This window comes from Eriocheir sinensis, unplaced genomic scaffold (genome assembly GCF_024679095.1).
Source record: "Eriocheir sinensis breed Jianghai 21 unplaced genomic scaffold, ASM2467909v1 Scaffold1869, whole genome shotgun sequence".
NCBI lineage: Eukaryota > Metazoa > Arthropoda > Malacostraca > Decapoda > Varunidae > Eriocheir > Eriocheir sinensis.
In genome coordinates, this window is record NW_026111260.1 from 530 (window position 1) to 20,105 (window position 19,576).

The following is a 19,576-nucleotide window of genomic DNA, read 5'->3' on the forward strand; positions in this document are numbered from 1 at the left end:
TAATAATAATAATAATAATAATAATAATAATAATTCATTCATTCATTCATTCATTTGTTCGTTCCGTTTTGGTACAATGTTTCCCTTCCTTCCCTTATCTCGTAAGCACCTTTCTCTATTGCTGCATCACATTGGTCGGCTTCCACAAAAACTCAATATTTATCTTTATTGTTCACAGCTTCGCTCTTGGCTGCTCCCTAAACAAGCTTATTTTTAACGTTTTCTTCTGTACTTAAATAAATCGCGCTTTTTACTTTTTTTTTCAACAGCAAATGAGGCAGAGTAAAGGTAAAATATAAATGAAAATAGAGTCCGCAAAACATTAATCTAACAAGAATAAAACAACAAAATCTTCCATAAGAATATAATCAATTTTTGCATCACTTATTTCTAAGAATCTTAATTTCTGTATCTCTCGTCTTTTTCAGGTTCTTTTATTTTCATTTTTATCATGCTTTAATTTCTCACTTTCCAGCTCAGCTCTTCAATAACTGTAACACTATTTATGTATTATCTCCTTCGTCATCTTGAATTTTTCTATCTCTTGTCATTTCCGGGCTCCATTTAAATGTTTTTGCTTACGAGTTATTATACATTATCTCTTTCACTTTCCTCAAGCGCCTGAAATCTCGCCCTCCGCCTCACGAGTGTGTGTGACCTGCCTCCCTTCATCACAACACCTGCACTTTCTTAACCTGGTGAAGGCGACACCTCTGCCCTGCCCTCAAGCCTTCACACACACACACACACACACACACACACACACACACACGTGAGGGTCACGACGCCGCGTCGCTATATAACTGGGCGCCACCTCTCCTCCGTCAGTCAGTTCCTCAGCCGCTCCCTCAGCCGCCACCTCCCAGCCAGCCATGTCCCTCCAGGTGGGTCTCCTCTTCGCCGCTTCCGCCGCCCCCGTGTCGGTTCCTCCTCCTCAAGGCTTCCTGTCTCATGTTGTCTCGTTCTCTGCGTCAGGTTGTTGTCGTCGCACTGCTGTCCCTCGTGGCGGCCGGCGCCCACGCCCTCCCCAGCAACCTGCCATCTTACCACGCCCCCGCACCCTCCTACCATACCCCCAGGCCGACCTATGCACCCAAGCCATCCTACGCTCCCAAGCCTTCCTACCACGCCCCCGCCCAGTATGCTGATGTAAGTCCCTGATACACACAGTGACACCAATATTCTCAAGGCTACAACGACACTCCTCTATGACTCTTTGCCTATACGTGGTCGCTCCTCAGAGCCAGTGATTCAACATCCTCCCTCACGATCCCTATTGATATCTATTCATCTATTTGACCGCCATTACCAACGTTTAGTCGGAATGGCGTGAAATGCATAACTGTTGAATTTGTTCCATTCATTCGGTGCACCATTTGTAAACAGTTTTTAGATTTCTTCTTAAACCTCATAAGCATTAATAACTTCCAACACACACTACTCACACACACACACACACACACACACACACACACACACACACACACACACACACACACACACACACACACACACACACACACACACACACACACATCTTCATGCATAGTAACTAATGCACCGCCGCGCCCCCGCCGGAGGCCCCGCCGCCTGACCCCACAGTGACCCGCAGTGTCTCACCCCCTTCTTTCCTCCGCCGCAGGCCCACCCGCAGTACAACAGCCAGTACGCCGTGAAGGACGACTACGCCGGCCTTAACTTCGGCGCCCAGGAGGCCCGCGACGGCTACGACACCCAGGGCTCCTACAGCGTGCTGCTGCCCGACGGCCGCCTCCAGACCGTCAACTACTACGTGAACGGCGACTCCGGCTACGTGGCCGAGGTCACCTACGAGGGCGAGGCGCAGTACCCCGCACAGGGATACGGACACCAGCCTTCCTACGGCCACGCTCCCGCCCCATCCTACTCCCCAAGACCATCCTACGGCTACTCCCCCAAGCCATCCTATGGCCACCACTGAACCCCATCCCACCATGCAGGTCGCTCCGCCCCAAACTGAAATACTCACTCCCCGCGGGGCGGCCACTGGACCCCCAGGGCGCGGCAACACCCCTTCCTCTCACTCACCCTAAATCCTCATCCCTCACTTCACGCATCCCCCCCCCTCCCCCCCCTCACTCTTCACGCTACTTCATCCTGGATATGTAAACTTCTGTAATTAATAAACGAGCTGAGTGAAAGTCATTATATTTGTCTCATTCTTAATAACTTATGAAATTATATAATTTTCAGAGCTCGACATGTGAAGAAACACCAAGAGACTCCTATTACCCCTTGAATGACCAAAGACTTTTTCTCTCTCTAACTATCTATGTAGCTATCTATCTATAGCTCACGATAATATTGAGAACAGCTAGCACAGCGGATACTTGGATAGACGGATAACTATATTATGTATTTATCGTAATTCTACAGTTTCCTTAATCAAAATATTCCTTAATCAGAGACGGATGCATAAAAAATGAGATGGCTTTCGTAACGGCACCTATTCTTTACTCAGTCCCTCCTTTAGTCAGCGGCGCACAAAGGAAGGGTGTCACCCGGCCACGGCACCCTCCCCCCGCCCCCGTGTCTCACCTATATTGCTCGACCGGCCACCTATATCACCGCTGAAAAGTATGAGTGATAAATAATGTGGGTGTCTATAGATTCTCCTCATGTAGCCCGATCCTCAGATTTATGCAATACTTTATTATTACTAAAATCAGCGAAAAAATAGCAAGTATACAATAGGTACGAATTTTGGTCAATAACTTACATATTCTTATATTTTACCAATCTCTCTAATTTTATTTTTTATTTGTTATTGCTTTTACTAGTTTTCTTATACAGAACTATCTTCTTTCCCCGTTTCCACATTCGCCTCAACTTAGAATATAACGTAATTTCCTGCTGCATTATTTCCTCATTCATCTCTTCATTTACTTGCGGAATAATTTCTTTTCCTTCTGCATGAACTTATTTTACACTAATTTGCTGCTACGCATTTTCCTCATTCCTACATACATTTGAGGTGTAATGATGCTCCGACTTTTAACCTAGTAACTCCTTTCTCCTTTCTTCCTTTACGCTAGTCTGCTATACGAAAAAAAAGTAAATTCTATTGCGAGATCAGATATTTCCCGTTTTGCTGCTGGCTGCTCCCGAAACTAAATTATCTATAAAACCTTTTCCTTAACACTTGAGTAAATAGGTTCCTCATAACTTATTTTGCTATCAAAGGCAAAGAATAATAAACAAAATTGTCCGCAACACAATGCTTCCATAAACAAAAGACAGGAAATGCAAATAAAAAGTATATCATGAATTTCGGTCGGGAAAAATGTCTTAACTCTCCCTTCTTTAAAGCCTCGACCAGCCATACTAATAACTCTGCGTGCTAAGTATTCATTTTCATTGGTTCCCGTTGTTCTTGGCTGTCCCCGAAGCTAACAAATTTGAAAACTTAGTCGGTACGTAATAAAAGTTTCTTCATCATTTATTTTATATACCATCAAATGGGGAGGCGGTGGCTGATGGATAGCGTAACGGCGCCGCGTCCAGGACGACGCGGGTTCGCGCTCCGCCCAGTGCCACAAATTGGAATTTTTCAGTCACCGCCGAGTGGCCTAAGACAACCCACATGCTGTCCAGAAGACCACCTATCAACCCGGACTCTAGATTATCTCTCTAAAAGAGGGGGCAATGATGAGGTCCGGGGGTCAGCATAAGCCAAGCAAGATGGCGCCACTATAAACACTTGCCTGTGCCATATCGGGCTGGGGCTGGCCATCAGGCCCCACCAATGAAGCCTACCGGCGCCATAGGCAGAAAGGCAAAGAAAAAAGAAAAAAAACATGACACAAAGGGGAGCATCGAGACACCTCTCCACCTGAAATTGACCTCTCCTTTGACCACTCTTCTCTACTTCCTTTTATACGAGCAGGGATTAGCGGGCTTTTTTATTCTTTTATCTATATTTGCCCTTGAGCTGCTTCCATTACTGTAAAAAAATAAAAATGAAAATCCGCAACACGATGCTCACACAAACGAAACACAAAAACGACAAAAGTATATAACGAATTTTGTTCAGGGAAGTCTTGGACGCCAGTATTCGAAGCTCTCCTTTACTTAGGATGTCAATTAATAGACACTGAAAGATCAACGGCATCGACAAGACTGTTTTTTGTTTCCGTTAAATTCCATACATCATTCACTTCCAATGGCTTGTTTGTTGTCCTGTTTGTGCGTTACTATTACTGACTTGAAACGCATCTCAGGGGTTCGGCCTTGGAAGGAGGAGCTTGTAATGAGGAAGTAAGTCACTGAATTTCCCTTTAGTATATACAAATATGATGTCCGTAACTTCCAAACACTTACTCCATCACGTCTAAGGTGGTTTTACTAGAATGCCCTTTACAGCATTATGCACAAACTCACTATTGCTATTCACATCAGCTTCCCTCTACATCATATAATTTATCTATTATCTACTTCTGTGTCATCATATTCTTTGCCACTTATTTTTGCATTGTCTGCTTTCTGGATGTCTACTTATTGTTATATTTAAGTGTTTTATCGTTCTTACTTGCAAGTCATGATAAATTACCTTTCCGTTTGCCTAACCAGCTAAATTCCTGCCCTTCGCCCCTCCTGTGTCTCCGGTGACCTGTCGCCCTTCCTCACAACACCTGTGCTTGCTTAAACCAGGTGACGCCGAGACCTCTGCCCTGCCCCCTGCACCACACACACACACACACACGCACACACACACACACACACACACACACACACACACACACACACACACACACACACACACACACACACACACGGACATACCCTTCACCCACCTTCCCTTACAGTACCGTTGTGAGTCATCGAGATTTTGACCTGAACGGCAGCGATGACGAACGGCACGACGATCAAGAGTGTGGTGAAGGAGGGAGTGGTCGAGGCACTGACACACACACACACACACACACACACACACACACGTGAGGGTCACGACGCCGCGTCACTATATAACTCGCCGCCGCCTCGCTTCCATCAGTCAGTGCCTCAGCCGCTCCCTCAGCCGCAGCCCGAAAATCATGTCCCTCCAGGTGGGTCTCCTCGCCGCCGCCGCCTCCGTGTCTGTTCCTCCTCCTCGAGGATTCCTGTGTCTCATGTTGTCTCGTTCTCTGCGTCAGGTTGTTGTCGTCGCCGTGCTGTCCCTCGTGGCGGCCGGTGCCCACGCCCTCCCCAGCAACCTGCCCTCCTATCATGCCCCCGCGCCCTCCTACCACGCTCCCAGGCCGACATATGCACCCAAGCCGTCCTACGCCCCTAGGCCTTCCTACCACGCCCCCGCCCAGTACGCTGATGTAAGTCCCTGACGCACTCTTACACAGCCTTACACTTGAACATTCGCCCCCAGCCGTCTCAACGCGCTCCCGCCCACCATGCTGGCCTGGCTCCTCAACACACCCTGACAAAAGCATATTCACAAGGGTAAACAAGGACAAAAGGTGTTTCCGTAGTGAAACAAGCCCCCGATCTGTTGCTCTCTTTACCCTCAGGTTCAAACTTTTAGACATATTTGCGTTAAATGCACAACTGTAGAATTTGTTCCTTTCTTTCTCAAACTTATTTTTAAAAAAATAGCATTTTTTTTAGTTATAGCTAAATGAATTAGTAAATGATTATTAATACACTCCAACGAAATACTTCTCCAAACTCACCATTCTGCAGATCCATCACGCCAACCCACACCCGTCTCACGGGCACATCCACCTCACCAACCCCTCCCCAACACACGCGCCTGTCTTTGGTGCACCGTGACAAGTTCTCCGCCCAAAAGGCCCTGCCCCTGCCCCTGCCCCTTAGTGACCCAGTTCACAAAGCCGTAGAATAGGAGAGCATGGCCAACTTCATCACAACCGCTACATTGTTACCAAAAGAGCCGCGCTATATTCAGATTGATGCTGATACAATTAAGAGTTTTTTTTTTTTTTTTTGTGTGTGTGTGTGTTTGTTTGTGTGTGCTCGAGGTACTTCGAGATCTTGACCATACCTAGAGCACACTGAATTTCGAGAGACCCTTGGTAGCAGCATGGCGCCCTTGATCACGTTGGCTAAACTCTTCTATCCTTTGACTCTCTGAGAGTTCCCACCTCACCCCCTTCTTCCCTCCCGCCGCAGGCCCACCCGCAGTACAACAGCCAGTACGCCGTGAAGGACGACTACGCCGGCCTTAACTTCGGGGCCCAGGAGGCCCGCGACGGCTACGACACCCAGGGCTCCTACAGCGTGCTGCTGCCCGACGGCCGCCTCCAGACCGTCACCTACTACGTGAACGGCGACTCCGGCTACGTGGCCGAGGTCACCTACGAGGGCGAGGCGCAGTACCCAGCACAGGGATACGGACACAAGCCTTCCTACGGCCACGCCCCAACCCCATCCTACTCTCCAAGACCATCCTACGGCTACTTCCCCAAGCCATCCTACGGCCACCACTGAACCACCCCTCCCCAGCCTGCAGGTCGCCCCGCCCCAAACTGAAATACTCACCCCCACCATGGCGGCCACTGGACCACAAGGGCGCGGCAACACCCCTTCCCCTCACTCACCCTAAATCCTCATCCCTCCCTTCACGCCGCCCCCCCCCCCCCCTCTCACTCTTCACGCTACTTCATCCTGGATATGTATACTTCTGTAAATAATAAACGAGCTGAATCAAAGTCATTATATTTGTCTCTTTCTTAATAACTTATGAAATTATAGAATTTTCAGAGCTCGACATGTGAAGAAACACCAAGAGACTCCTATTACCCCTTGAATGACCAAAGACTTTTTCTCTCTCTAACTATCTATGTAGCTAGCTATCTAAAGCTCACGATAATATTGAGAACAGCAAGCACAGCGGATAATTGGATAGACGGATAACTATATTATGTATTTATCGTAATTCTACAGTTTCCTTAATCAAAATATTCCTTAATCAGAGACGGATGCATAAAAAAGGAGATGGCACTCGTAACGGCACCTATTCTTTACTCAGTCCCTCCTTTAGTCAGCGGCGCACAAAGGAAGGGTGTCACCCGGCCACGGCACCCTCCCCCCGCCCCCGTGTCTCACCTATATTGCTCGACCGGCCACCTATATCACCGCTGAAAAGTATGAGTGATAAATAATGTGGGTGTCTATAGATTCTCCTCATGTAGCCCGATCCTCAGATTTATGCAATACTCTATTATTACTGAAATCAGCGAAAAAATAGCAAGTATACAATAGGTACGAATTTTGGTCAATAACTTACATATTCTTATATTTTACCAATCTCTCTAATTTTATTCTTTATTTGTTATTGCTTTTACTAGTTTTCTTATACCGAACAATCTTCTTTCCCCGTTTCCACATTCGCCTCAACTTAGAATATAACGTAATTTCCAGCTGCATTTATTTCCTCATTCATCTCTTCATTTACTTGCGGAATAATTTCTTTTGCTTCTGCATGAACTTATTTTACACTAATTTGCTGCTACGCATTTTCCTCATTCCTACATACATTTGAGGTGTAATGATGCTCCGACTTTTAACCTAGTAACTCCTTTCTCCTTTCCTGCATTACGCTAGTCAGCTATACGAAAAAAAACTAAATTCTGTTGTGAGATCAGATATTTCCCGTTTTGCTGCTGGCTGCTCCCGAAACTAAATTATCTATAAAACCTTTCCCTTAACACTTGAGTAAATAGGTTCTTCATAATTTACTTTGCTATCAAAGGCAAAGAATAATAAACAAAATTGTCCGCAACACAATGCTTCCATAAACAAAAGACAGGAAATGCAAATAAAAAGTATATCATGAATTTCGGTCGGTAAAAATGTCTTAACTCTCCCTTCTTTAAAGCCTCGACCAGCCATACTAATAACTCTCCCTTACTCTATTAAACTGCGTGCTAAGTATTCATTTTCATTGGTTCCCGTTGTTCTTGGCTGTCCCCGAAGCTAACAAATTTGAAAACTTAGTCGGTACGTAATAAAATAGTTTCTTCATCATTTATTTTATATACCATCAAATGGGGAGGCGGTGGCTGATGGATAGCGTAACGGCGCCGCGTCCAGGACGACGCGGGTTCGTGCTCCGCCCAGACCAACATATTGGGATTTTTTAATCACCGCCGAGTGGCCTAGGACTACCCATATGCTGTCCAGAAGACCACCTATCAACCCGGACTATAGCTTATCTCTCTAAAAGAGGGGGCAATGATGAGGTCCGGGGGTCAGCATAAGCCAAGCAAGATGGCGCCACTATAAACACTTGCCTGTGCCATATCGGGCTGGGGCTGGCCATCAGGCCCCACCAATGAAGCCTACCGGCGCCATAGGCAGAAAGGCAAAGAAAAAAGAAAAAAAACATGACACAAAGGGGAGCATCGAGACACCTCTCCACCTGAAATTGACCTCTCCTTTGACCACTCTTCTCTACTTCCTTTTATACGAGCAGGGATTAGCGGGCTTTTTTATTCTTTTATCTATATTTGCCCTTGAGCTGCTTCCATTACTGTAAAAAAATAAAAATGAAAATCCGCAACACGATGCTCACACAAACAAAACACAAAAACGACAAAAGTATAGAACGAATTTTGTTCAGGGAAGTCTTGAACGCCAGTATTCGAAGCTCTCCTTTACTTAGGATGTCAATTAATAGACACTCAAAGATCAACGGCATCGTCAAGACTGTTTTTTGTTTCCGTTAAATTCCATACATCATTCACTTCCAATGGCTTGTTTGTTGTCCTGTTTGTGCGTTACTATTGCTGACTTGAAACGCATCTCAGGGGATCGGCCTTGGAAGGAGGAGCTTGTAATGAGGAAGTAAGTCACTGAATTTCCCTTTAGTATATACAAATATGATGTCCGTAACTTCCAAACACTTACTCCATCACGTCTAATGTTGTTTTACTAGAATGCCCTTTACAGCATTATGCACAAACTCACTATTGCTATTCACATCAGCTTCCCTCTACTTCATATAATTTATCTATTATCTACTTCTGTGTCATCATATTCTTTGCCACTTATTTTTGCATTGTCTGCTTTCTGGATGTCTACTTATTGTTATATTTAAGTGTTTTATCGTTCTTACTTGCAAGTCATGATAAATTACCTTTCCGTTTGCCTAACCAGCTAAATTCCTGCCCTTCGCCCCTCCTGTGTCTCCAGTGACCTGTCGCCCTTCCTCACAACACCTGTGCTTGCTTAAACCAGGTGACGCCGAGACCTCTGCCCTGCCCCCTGCACAACACACACACACACACACACACACACACACACACACACACACACACACACACACACACACACATACCCTTCACCCACTTTCCCTTACAGTACCGTTGTGAGTCATCGAGATTTTGACCTGAACGGCAGCGATGACGAACGGCACGACGATCAAGAGTGTGGTGAAGGAGGGAGTGGTCGAGGCACTGACACACACACACACACACACACACACACACACACACACACACACACACACACACGTGAGGGTCACGACGCCGCGTCACTATATAACTCGCCGCCGCCTCGCTTCCATCAGTCAGTGCCTCAGCCGCTCCCTCAGCCGCCGCCCGAAAATCATGTCCCTCCAGGTGGGTCTCCTCGCCGCCGCCGCCTCCGTGTCTGTTCCTCCTCCTCGAGGATTCCTGTGTCTCATGTTGTCTCGTTCTCTGCGTCAGGTTGTTGTCGTCGCCGTGCTGTCCCTCGTGGCGGCCGGTGCCCACGCCCTCCCCAGCAACCTGCCCTCCTATCATGCCCCCGCGCCCTCCTACCACGCTCCCAGGCCGACATATGCACCCAAGCCGTCCTACGCCCCTAGGCCTTCCTACCACGCCCCCGCCCAGTACGCTGATGTAAGTCCCTGACGCACTCTTACACAGCCTTACACTTGAACATTCGCCCCCAGCCGTCTCAACGCGCTCCCGCCCACCATGCTGGCCTGGCTCCTCAACACACCCTGACAAAAGCATATTCACAAGGGTAAACAAGGACAAAAGGTGTTTCCGTAGTGAAACAAGCCCCCGATCTGTTTCTCTCATCACCCTCTAGTTCAAACTTTCAGACATATTTGCGTTATATGCACAACTGTAGACTTTGTTCCTTTCTTTCTCAAACTTATTTTTAAAAAAATAGCATTTTTTTTAGTTATAGCTAAATGAATTAGTAAATGATTATTAATACACTCCAACGAAATACTTCTCCAAACTCACCATTCTGCAGATCCATCACGCCAACCCACACCCGTCTCACGGGCACATCCACCTCACCAACCCCTCCCCAGCACACGCGCCTGTCTTTGGTGCACCGTGACAAGTTCTCCGCCCAAAAGGCCCTGCCCCTGCCCCTGCCCCTTAGTGACCCAGTTCACAAAGCCGTAGAATAGGAGGCCAACTTCATCACAACCGCTACATTGTTACCAAAAGAGCCGCGCTATATTCAGATTGATGCTGATACAATTAAGAGTTTTTTTTTTTTTTGTGTGTGTGTGTGTTTGTTTGTGTGTGCTCGAGGCACTTCGAGATCTTGACCATACCTAGAGCACACTGAATTTCGAGAGACCCTTGGTAGCAGCATGGCGCCCTTGATCACGTTGGCTAAACTCTTCTATCCTTTGACTCTCTGAGAGTTCCTACCTCACCCCCTTCTTCCCTCCCGCCGCAGGCCCACCCGCAGTACAACAGTCAGTACGCCGTGAAGGACGATTACGCCGGCCTTAACTTCGGCGCCCAGGAGGCCCGCGACGGCTACGACACCCAGGGCTCCTACAGCGTGCTGCTGCCCGACGGCCGCCTCCAGACCGTCACCTACTACGTGAACGGCGACTCCGGCTACGTGGCCGAGGTCACCTACGAAGGCGAGGCGCAGTACCCCGCACAGGGATACGGACACCAGCCTTCTTACGGCCACGCCCCCGCCCCATCCTCCTCCCCAAGACCATCCTACGGCTACTTCCCCAAGCCATCCTACGGCCACCACTGAACCACCCCTCCCCAGCCTGCAGGTCGCCCCGCCCCAAACTGAAATACTCACCCCCACCATGGCGGCCACTGGACCACAAGGGCGCGGCAACACCCCTTCCCCTCACTCACCCTAAATCCTCATCCATTACTTCACGCCGCCCCCCCCCCCCTCTCACTCTTCACGCTACTTCATCCTGGATATGTATACTTCTGTAAATAATAAACGAGCTGAATCAAAGTCATTATATTTGTCTCTTTCTTAATAACTTATGAAATTATATAATTTTCAGAGCTCGACATGTGAAGAAACACCAAGAGACTCCTATTACCCCTTGAATGACCAAAGACTTTTTCTCTCTCTAACTATCTATGTAGCTAGCTATCTAAAGCTCACGATAATATTGAGAACAGCAAGCACAGCGGATAATTGGATAGACGGATAACTATATTATGTATTTATCGTAATTTTACAGTTTCCTTAATCAAAATATTCCTTAATCAGAGACGGATGCATAAAAAAGGAGATGGCTTTCGTAACGGCACCTATTCTTTACTCAGTCCCTCCTTTAGTCAGCGGCGCACAAAGGAAGGGTGTCACCCGGCCACGGCACCCTCCCCCCGCCCCGTGTCTCACCTATATTACTCGACCGGCCACCTATATCACCGCTGAAAAGTATGAGTGATAAATAATGTGGGTGTCTATAGATTCTCCTCATGTAGCCCGATCCTCAGATTTATGCAATACTTTATTATTACTGAAATCAGCGAAAAAATAGCAAGTATACAATAGGTACGAATTTTGGTCAATAACTTACATATTCTTATATTTTACCAATCTCTCTAATTTTATTCTTTATTTGTTATTGCTTTTACTAGTTTTCTTAAACCGAACAATCTTCTTTCCCCGTTTCCACATTCGCCTCAACTTAGAATATAACGTAATTTCCTGCTGCATTATTTCCTCATTCATCTCTTCATTTACTTGCGGAATAATGTGTCTTTTACTTCTGCATGAACTTATTATACACTAATTTGCTGCTACGCATTTTCCTCATTCCTACATACATTTGAATTGTAATGATGCTCCGACTTTTAATCTAGGAACTCCTTTCTCCTTTCCTGCATTACGCTAGTCTGCTATACGAAAAAAAAGTAAATTCTATTGTGAGATCAGTTATTTCCCGTTTTGCTGCTGGCTGCTCCCGAAACTAAATTATCTATAAAACCTTTCCCTTAACACTTGAGTAAATAGGTTCCTCATAATTTACTTTGCTATCAAAGGCAAAGAATAATAAACAAAATTGTCCGCAACACAATGCTTCCATAAACAAAAGACAGGAAAAGCAAATAAAAAATATATAACGAATTTTGTTCGGGAAAAATGTCTCGACTGTTCCTTCTTCAAAGCCTCGAACAGCCATATTAATAACTCTCCCTTACTCTATTATACCGCGTGCTAATTATTAATTTTCATTGGTTGCCGTTGTTGTTCACGAAGCTCACAAATTTGAAAACTTCCTCGGTACGTAATTAAATAGTTTCTTCATTATTTATTTTACCATCAAATGAGAAGGCGGTGGCTGATGGATAGCGTAACGACGCCGCGTCCAGGAGGACGCAGGTTCGAGCTCCGCCCAGTGCCATAAGTTGGGATTTTTGTCACCGCCGAGTGGCCTAAGACTACCCACATGTTGTCCAGAAGATCACCTATCAACCCGGACTCTAGATTATCTCTCTAAAAGAGGGGGCAATGATCAGGTCCGGGGGTCAGCATAAGCCAAGCAGGATGGCGCAGCTATAAACACTTGCCTGCGCCATAACGGGCTGGGGCCGACCATCAGGCGCCTACCGGCGCCATAGGCAGAAACGTAAATAAAAAAATAAATAAAAAACATGACACAAAGGGGAGCATCGAGACACCTCTCCATCCGAAACTGACCTCTCCTTTGACCACTCTTTTCTACTTCGTGTTATACGAGCAGTGATTAGCGGGCTTGTTTATTCTGTTATCTATATTTGCCCTTGAACTTCTTCCACTATTGTTAAAAAATAAAAATAAAAGTCCGCAACCCGATGCTCACGCAAACAAAAGAAAGAAACGACAAAAGCATATAACGAATTTTGTTCAGGAAAGTCTTGAACGCCAGTATTCGAAGCTCTCCTTTACTTAAGATGTCAATTAATAGACACCCAAAGACCATCGGCATCGTCAAGACTGCTTTTTGTTTCCGTTAAATTCCATGTATCATTCACTTCCAATGACTTGTTTGTTGTCCTGTTTGTGCGATACTATTACTGACTTGAAACACACTCAATGAGCGGCCTTGGAAGGAGGAGCTTGTAATGAGGAAGTAAGTCATTAATTTCCCTTTAGTAAATACAATAAGATGTCCGTTACCTGCAAACACTTTCTCCATCACGTCTAAGGTGGTTTTACTAGAATGCTTTAAACAACATTATGCACCAACTCACTATTGCTATTAACATCAGCTTCCCTCTACTTCATCTAATTAATCTTTCATCTACCTCTGTATCGTCATATTCTTTGTCGCTTATTTCTGCATTGTCTGCTTTCTGGATGTCTTCTTATTTTGTTATATTTAAGTGTTTTATCTTTCTTACTTGCAAGTCATTATAAATTACCTTCCCGTTTGCCTAACCAGCCAAATTCCTGCCCTTCGCCCCTCCTGTGTCTCCAGTGACCTGTCGCCCTTCCTCAAAACACCTGTGCTTGCTTAAACCAGGTGACGCCGAGACCTCTGCCCTGCCCCCTACACACACACACACACACACACACACACACACACACACACACACACACACACACACTTGATCCACGCCTTCCCTTACAGGACCGTTGTGAGTCATCGAAAATTTGACCTGAACGGCAACGATGACGAACGGCACGACGATCAAGAGTGCGGTGAAGGAGGGAGTGGTCGAGGTGCTGACACACACACACACACACACACACACACACACACACACACACACACACACACACACACACATACACACGTGAGGGTCACGACGCCGCGTCACTATATAACTCGCCACCGCCTCTCCTCCATCAGTCAGTGCCTCAGCCGCTCCCTCAGCTGCCGCCCGAAAATCATGTCCCTCCAGGTGGGTTTCCTCGCCGCCGCCGTCGTGTCTGTTCCTCCTCCACGAGAATTCTTGTGTCTCATGTTGTCTCGTTCTCTGCGTCAGGTTGTTGTCGTCGCCGTGCTGTCCCTCGTGGCGGCCGGCGCAAACGCCCTCCCCAGCAACCTGCCCTCCTACCGCGCCCCCGCGCCCTCCTACCACGCCCCGGCGCCCTCCTACCACGCTCCCAGGCCGACATATGCACCCAAGCCTTCTTACACACCCAAGCCATCTTACGCCCCTAGGCCTTCCTACCACGCCCCCGCCCAGTATGCTGATGTAAGTCCCTGACGCACTCTGACACAGCCTTACACTTGAAAATTCGCCCCTAGCCGTCTCAACACGCTCCCGCCCACCATGCTGGCCTGGCTCCTTAACACACCCTGACATAAGCATACTCACAAGGGTAAACAAGGACAAAAGGTGTTTTCGTAGTGGCACAACTCCCCGAACTGTTTCTCTCTTTACCCTCAAGTTCAAACTTTCAGTCATATTTGCGTTAAATGCACAATTATAGAATTTGTTCCATTCGTCTTCAACCGTATTTAAAAAAAATTAGCATTGCCTTTTAGTTATAGCTAAATAAATTAGCAAATGATCATCAATACACTCCAACAAAATACTTCTCCAAACTCACCATTCTGTAGATCCATCACACCAACTCTCCCACACCCACCTCACGGGCACATCCACCTCCCCAACCCCTCCCCAACACACGCGCCTGTCTTTGGTGCACCATGACTATTTCTCCGCCCAAAGGCCTTGTCCCTGCCCCTTAGTGACCCAGTTCTCTAAGCCGTAGAATAGGAGGGACCGGCCAACTTCATCAAAGCGCTACATTGTTACCAAAACAGCAGCGCTATATTCAGATTGATGCGGATACAACTAAGTTTTTTTTTTGTGTGTGTGTGTGTGTTTGTTTGTGTGTGCTCGAGGTACTTCGAGATCTTGACCATACCTAGAGCACACTGAATTTCGAGAGACCCTTGGTAGCAGCATGGCGCCCTTGATCACGTTGGCTAAACTCTTCTATCCTTTGACTCTCTGAGAGTTCCCACCTAACCCCATCCCTCCCGCCGCAGACCCACCCACAGTACAACACAAAGTACGCCGTGAAGGATGACTACGCCGGCCTTAACTTCGGCGCCCAGGAGGCCCGCGACGGCTATGACACCCAGGGCTCCTACAGCGTGCTGCTGCCCGACGGCCGCCTCCAGACCGTCACCTACTACGTGAACGGCGACTCCGGCTACGTGGCCGAGGTCACCTATGAGGGCGAGGCACAGTACCCCGCGCAAGGATACGGACACCAGCCTTCCTACGGCCACGCCCCCGCCCTATCCTACTCCCCAAGATCATCCTACGGCTACTCCCCCAAGCCATCCTACGGCCACCACTGAACCCCATCCCAGCCTGCAGGTCGCCCCGCCCCAAACTGAAATACTCACACCCCGCGGGGCGGCCACTGGACCCCAAGGGCGCGGCAACAACCCTTCCCCTCACTCACCCTAAATCCTCATCCCTCCCTTCACGCCGCACCCGCCCCGCCCCCCCCCCACCCCCCTCACTCTTCACGCTGCTTCATCCTGGATTTGTATGCTTCTGTAAATAATAAACGAGCTGAATGAAAGTCACTCTATTTGTCTCTTTCTTAATAACTTATGAAATTATAGAATTTTCAGAGCTCGACATGTGAAGAAACACCAAGAGACTCGTATTACCCCTTAAATGACCAAAGACTTTTTCTCTCTCTAATTATCTACTAACTATCTTTCTATCTATCTATAGCTCACGATAATATAGGGAGAACAGCTAGCACAGCGGATACTTGGATAGACGGATAACTATATTATGTATTTATCGTAATTCTACAGTTTCCTTAATCAAAATATTCCTTAATCAGAGACGGATGCATAAAAAAGGAGATGGCATTCGTAACGGCACCTATTCTTTACTCAGTCCCTCCTTTAGTCAGCGGCGCACAAAGGAAGGGTGTCACCCGGCCACGGCACCCTCCCCCCGCCCCCGTGTCTCACCTATATTACTCGACCGGCCACCTATATCACCGCTGAAAAGTATGAGTGATAAATAATGTGGGTGTCTATAGATTCTCCTCATGTAGCCCGATCCTCAGATTTATGCAATACTTTATTATTACTGAAATCAGCGAAAAAATAGCAAGTATACAATAGGTACGAATTTTGGTCATTAACTTACATATTCGTATATTTTACCAATCTCTCTAATTTTATTCTTTATTTGTTATTGCTTTTACTAGTTTTCTTATACCGAACAATCTTCTTTCCCCGTTTCCACATTTGCCTCAACTTAGAATATAACGTAATTTCCTGCTGCATTATTTCCTCATTCATCTCTTCATTTACTTGCGGGATAATGTGTCTTTTGCTTCTGCATGAACTTATTTTACACTAATTTGCTGCTACGCATTTTCCTCATTCCTACATACATTTGAGGCGTAATGATGCTCCGACTTTTAACTTAGGAACTCCTTTCTCCTTTCCTGCATTACGCTAGTCTGCTATACGGAAAAAAAGTAAATTCTATTGTGAGATCAGTTATTTCCCGTTTTGCTGCTGGCTGCTCCCGAAACTAAATTATCTATAAAACCTTTCCCTTAACACTTGAGTAAATAGGTTCCTCATAATTTACTTTGCTATCAAAGGCAAAGAATAATAAACAAAATTGTCCGCAACACAATGCTTCAATAAACAAAAGACAGGAAAAGCAAATAAAAAGTATATAACGAATTTTGTTCGGGAAAAATGTCTCGACTGTTCCTTCTTCAAAGCCTCGAACAGCCATATTAATAACTCTCCCTTACTCTATTATACCGCGTGCTAATTATTAATTTTCAATGGTTGCCGTTGTTGTTCACGAAGCTCACAAATTTGAAAACTTCCTCGGTACGTAATTAAATAGTTTCTTCATCATTTATTTTACCATCAAATGAGAAGGCGGTGGCTGATGGATAGCGTGACGACGCCGCGTCCAGGAGGACGCAGGTTCGCGCTCCGCCCAGTGCCATAAGTTGGGATTTTTGTCACCGCCGAGTGGCCTAAAGCTACCCACATGTTGTCCAGAAGATCACCTATCAACCCGGACTCTAGATTATCTCTCTAAAAGAGGGGGCAATGATCAGGTCCGGGGGTCAGCATAAGTCAAGCAGGATGGCGCAGCTATAAACACTTGCCTGCGCCATAACGGGCTGGGGCCGACCATCAGGCGCCTACCGGCGCCATAGGCAGAAACGTAAATAAAAAAGTAAATAAAAAACATGACACAAAGGGGAGCATCGAGACACCTCTCCATCCGAAATTGACCTCTCCTTTGACCACTCTTTTCTACTTCCTTTTATACGAGCAGTGATTAGCGGGCTTGTTTATTCTATTATCTATATTTGCCCTTGAACTTCTTCCACTATTGTTAAAAAATAAAAATAAAAGTCCGCAACCCGATGCTCACACAAACAAAAGAAAGGAACGACAAAAGCATATAACGAATTTTGTTCAGGGAAGTCTTGAACGCCAGTATTCGAAGCTCTCCTTTACTTAAGATGTCAATTAATAGACACCCAAAGACCATCGGCATCGTCAAGACTGCTTTTTGTTTCCGTTAAATTCTATGTATCATTCACTTCCAATGACTTGTTTGTTGTCCTGTTTGTGCGATACTATTACTGACTTGAAACACACTCAATGAACGGCCTTGGAAGGAGGAGCTTGTAATGAGGAAGTAAGTCATTAATTTCCCTTTAGTAAATACAATAAGATGTCCGTTACCTGCAAACACTTTCTCCATCACGTCTAAGGTGGTTTTACTAGAATGCTTTAAACAGCATTATGCACCAACTCACTATTGCTATTAACATCAACTTCCCTCTACTTCATCTAATTAATCTTTCCTCTACCTCTGTATCGTCATATTCTTTGTCGCTTATTTCTGCATTGTCTGCTTTCTGGATGTCTTCTTATTTTGTTATATTTAAGTGTTTTATCTTTCTTACTTGCAAGTCATTATAAATTACCTTCCCGTTTGCCTAACCAGCCAAATTCCTGCCCTTCGCCCCTCCTGTGTCTCCAGTGGCCTGTCGCCCTTCCTTAAAACACCTGTGCTTGCTTAAACCAGGTGACGCCGAGACCTCTGCCCTGCCCCCTACACACACACACACACACACACACACACACACACACACACACACACACACACAAAACCCCCCTTTACCAACCTTCCCTTACAGGACCGTTGTGAGTCATCGAGATTTTGACCTGAACGGCAGCGATGACGAACGGCACGACGATCAAGAGTGCGGTGAAGGAGGGAGTGGTCGAGGCACTGACACATACAAACACACACACACACACGACGCCGCGTCGCTATATAACTCGCCGCCGCCTGGCTTCCTTCAGTCAGTGACTCAGCCGCTCCCTCAGCCACCACCCGAAAATCATGTCCCTCCAGGTGGGTTTCCTCGCCGCCGCCGTCTCTGTTCCTCCTCCTCGAGGATTCCTGAGTCTCATGTTGTCTCGTTCTCTGCGTCAGGTTGTTGTCGTCGCCGTGCTGTCCCTCGTGGCGGCCGGCGCCCACGCCCTCCCCAGCAACCTGCCCTCCTATCATGCCCCAGCGCCCTCCTACCACGCCCCCGCGCCCTCCTACCACGCTCCCAGGCCGACATATGCACCCAAGCCTTCTTACACACCCAAGCCGTCCTACGCCCCTAGGCCTTCCTACCACACCCCCGCCCAGTACGCTGATGTAAGTCCCTGACGCACTCAGACACAGCCTTACACTTGAAAATTCGCCCCCAGCCGTCTCAACACGCTCCCGCCCACCATGCTGGCCTGGCTCCTTAACACACCCTGACATAAGCATACTCACAAGGGTAAACAAGGACAAAAGGTGTTTTCGTAGTGGCACAACTCCCCGAACTGTTTCTCTCTTTACCCTCAAGTTCAAACTTTCAGTCATATTTGCGTTAAATGCACAACTATAGAATTTGTTCCATTCGTCCTCAACCTCATTTTTAAAAAAATAGCATTTTTTTATAGTTATAGCTAAATGAATTAGTAAATGAACATTAATACACTCCAACAAAATACTTCTCCACTCACCATTCTGCAGATCCATCACACCAACCCTACCACACCCACCTCACGGGCACATCCACCTCCCCAACCCCTCCCCAACACACGCGCCTGTCTTAGGTGCACCGTGACTAATTATCCGCCCAAAGGACCTGCCCCAGCCCTTTAGTGACCCAGTTCCCTAAGCCGTAGAATAGGAGGGTACGGCCAACTTCATCAAAGCGCTACATTGTTACCAAAAGAACCGCGCTAAATTCAGATTGATGCGGATACAACTAAGTGTTTTTTTGTGTGTGTGCGTGTGTGTTTGTGTGTGCTTAAGGTACATCGAGATCTTGACCCCTAGAG

The 19,576-nt window shown here is 46.7% G+C and overlaps 4 protein-coding genes across 6 annotated transcripts; all 4 read left to right on the forward strand.

Annotated features, from left to right (window-relative positions):
* The first annotated feature begins 831 nt into the window (after positions 1-831).
* LOC126990655 (cuticle protein 7-like) lies at positions 832-2,178 on the forward strand. Its single transcript, XM_050849331.1, has 3 exons — positions 832-884; positions 976-1,149; positions 1,643-2,178. Exons 1-3 carry the CDS (start codon positions 873-875, stop codon positions 1,958-1,960), a joined length of 504 nt encoding a protein of 167 aa, XP_050705288.1. The 5' UTR covers positions 832-872; the 3' UTR covers positions 1,961-2,178.
* A 2,870-nt stretch (positions 2,179-5,048) lies between these two features.
* On the forward strand, positions 5,049-11,215 carry LOC126990656 (cuticle protein 7-like). 3 transcript variants are annotated; one of them, XM_050849332.1, is made up of 3 exons: positions 5,049-5,084; positions 5,172-5,345; positions 6,163-6,696. In XM_050849332.1, exons 1-3 carry the CDS (start codon positions 5,073-5,075, stop codon positions 6,478-6,480), a joined length of 504 nt encoding a protein of 167 aa, XP_050705289.1. In that variant the 5' UTR covers positions 5,049-5,072; the 3' UTR covers positions 6,481-6,696. The 3 variants fall into 3 exon arrangements, with proteins under 3 accessions (XP_050705289.1, XP_050705292.1, XP_050705290.1); XM_050849335.1 differs by lacking the exons at positions 5,172-5,345; positions 6,163-6,696 and adding exons at positions 9,702-9,875; positions 10,684-11,215 and having other exon boundaries at positions 5,069-5,084; XM_050849333.1 differs by lacking the exons at positions 5,049-5,084; positions 5,172-5,345; positions 6,163-6,696 and adding exons at positions 9,576-9,614; positions 9,702-9,875; positions 10,684-11,215.
* Positions 11,216-14,071: 2,856 nt separating this feature from the next.
* LOC126990654 (cuticle protein 7-like) lies at positions 14,072-15,751 on the forward strand. Its single transcript, XM_050849330.1, has 3 exons — positions 14,072-14,108; positions 14,193-14,405; positions 15,209-15,751. Exons 1-3 carry the CDS (start codon positions 14,097-14,099, stop codon positions 15,524-15,526), a joined length of 543 nt encoding a protein of 180 aa, XP_050705287.1. The 5' UTR covers positions 14,072-14,096; the 3' UTR covers positions 15,527-15,751.
* A 2,836-nt stretch (positions 15,752-18,587) lies between these two features.
* On the forward strand, positions 18,588-18,899 carry LOC126990657 (uncharacterized; the record flags this gene model as incomplete). The annotated part of the gene is made up of 1 exon (XM_050849336.1): positions 18,588-18,899. A coding segment is annotated over exon 1 (306 nt), but the record flags the coding sequence as incomplete, so codon positions are not given.
* Positions 18,900-19,576: the final 677 nt, after the last annotated feature.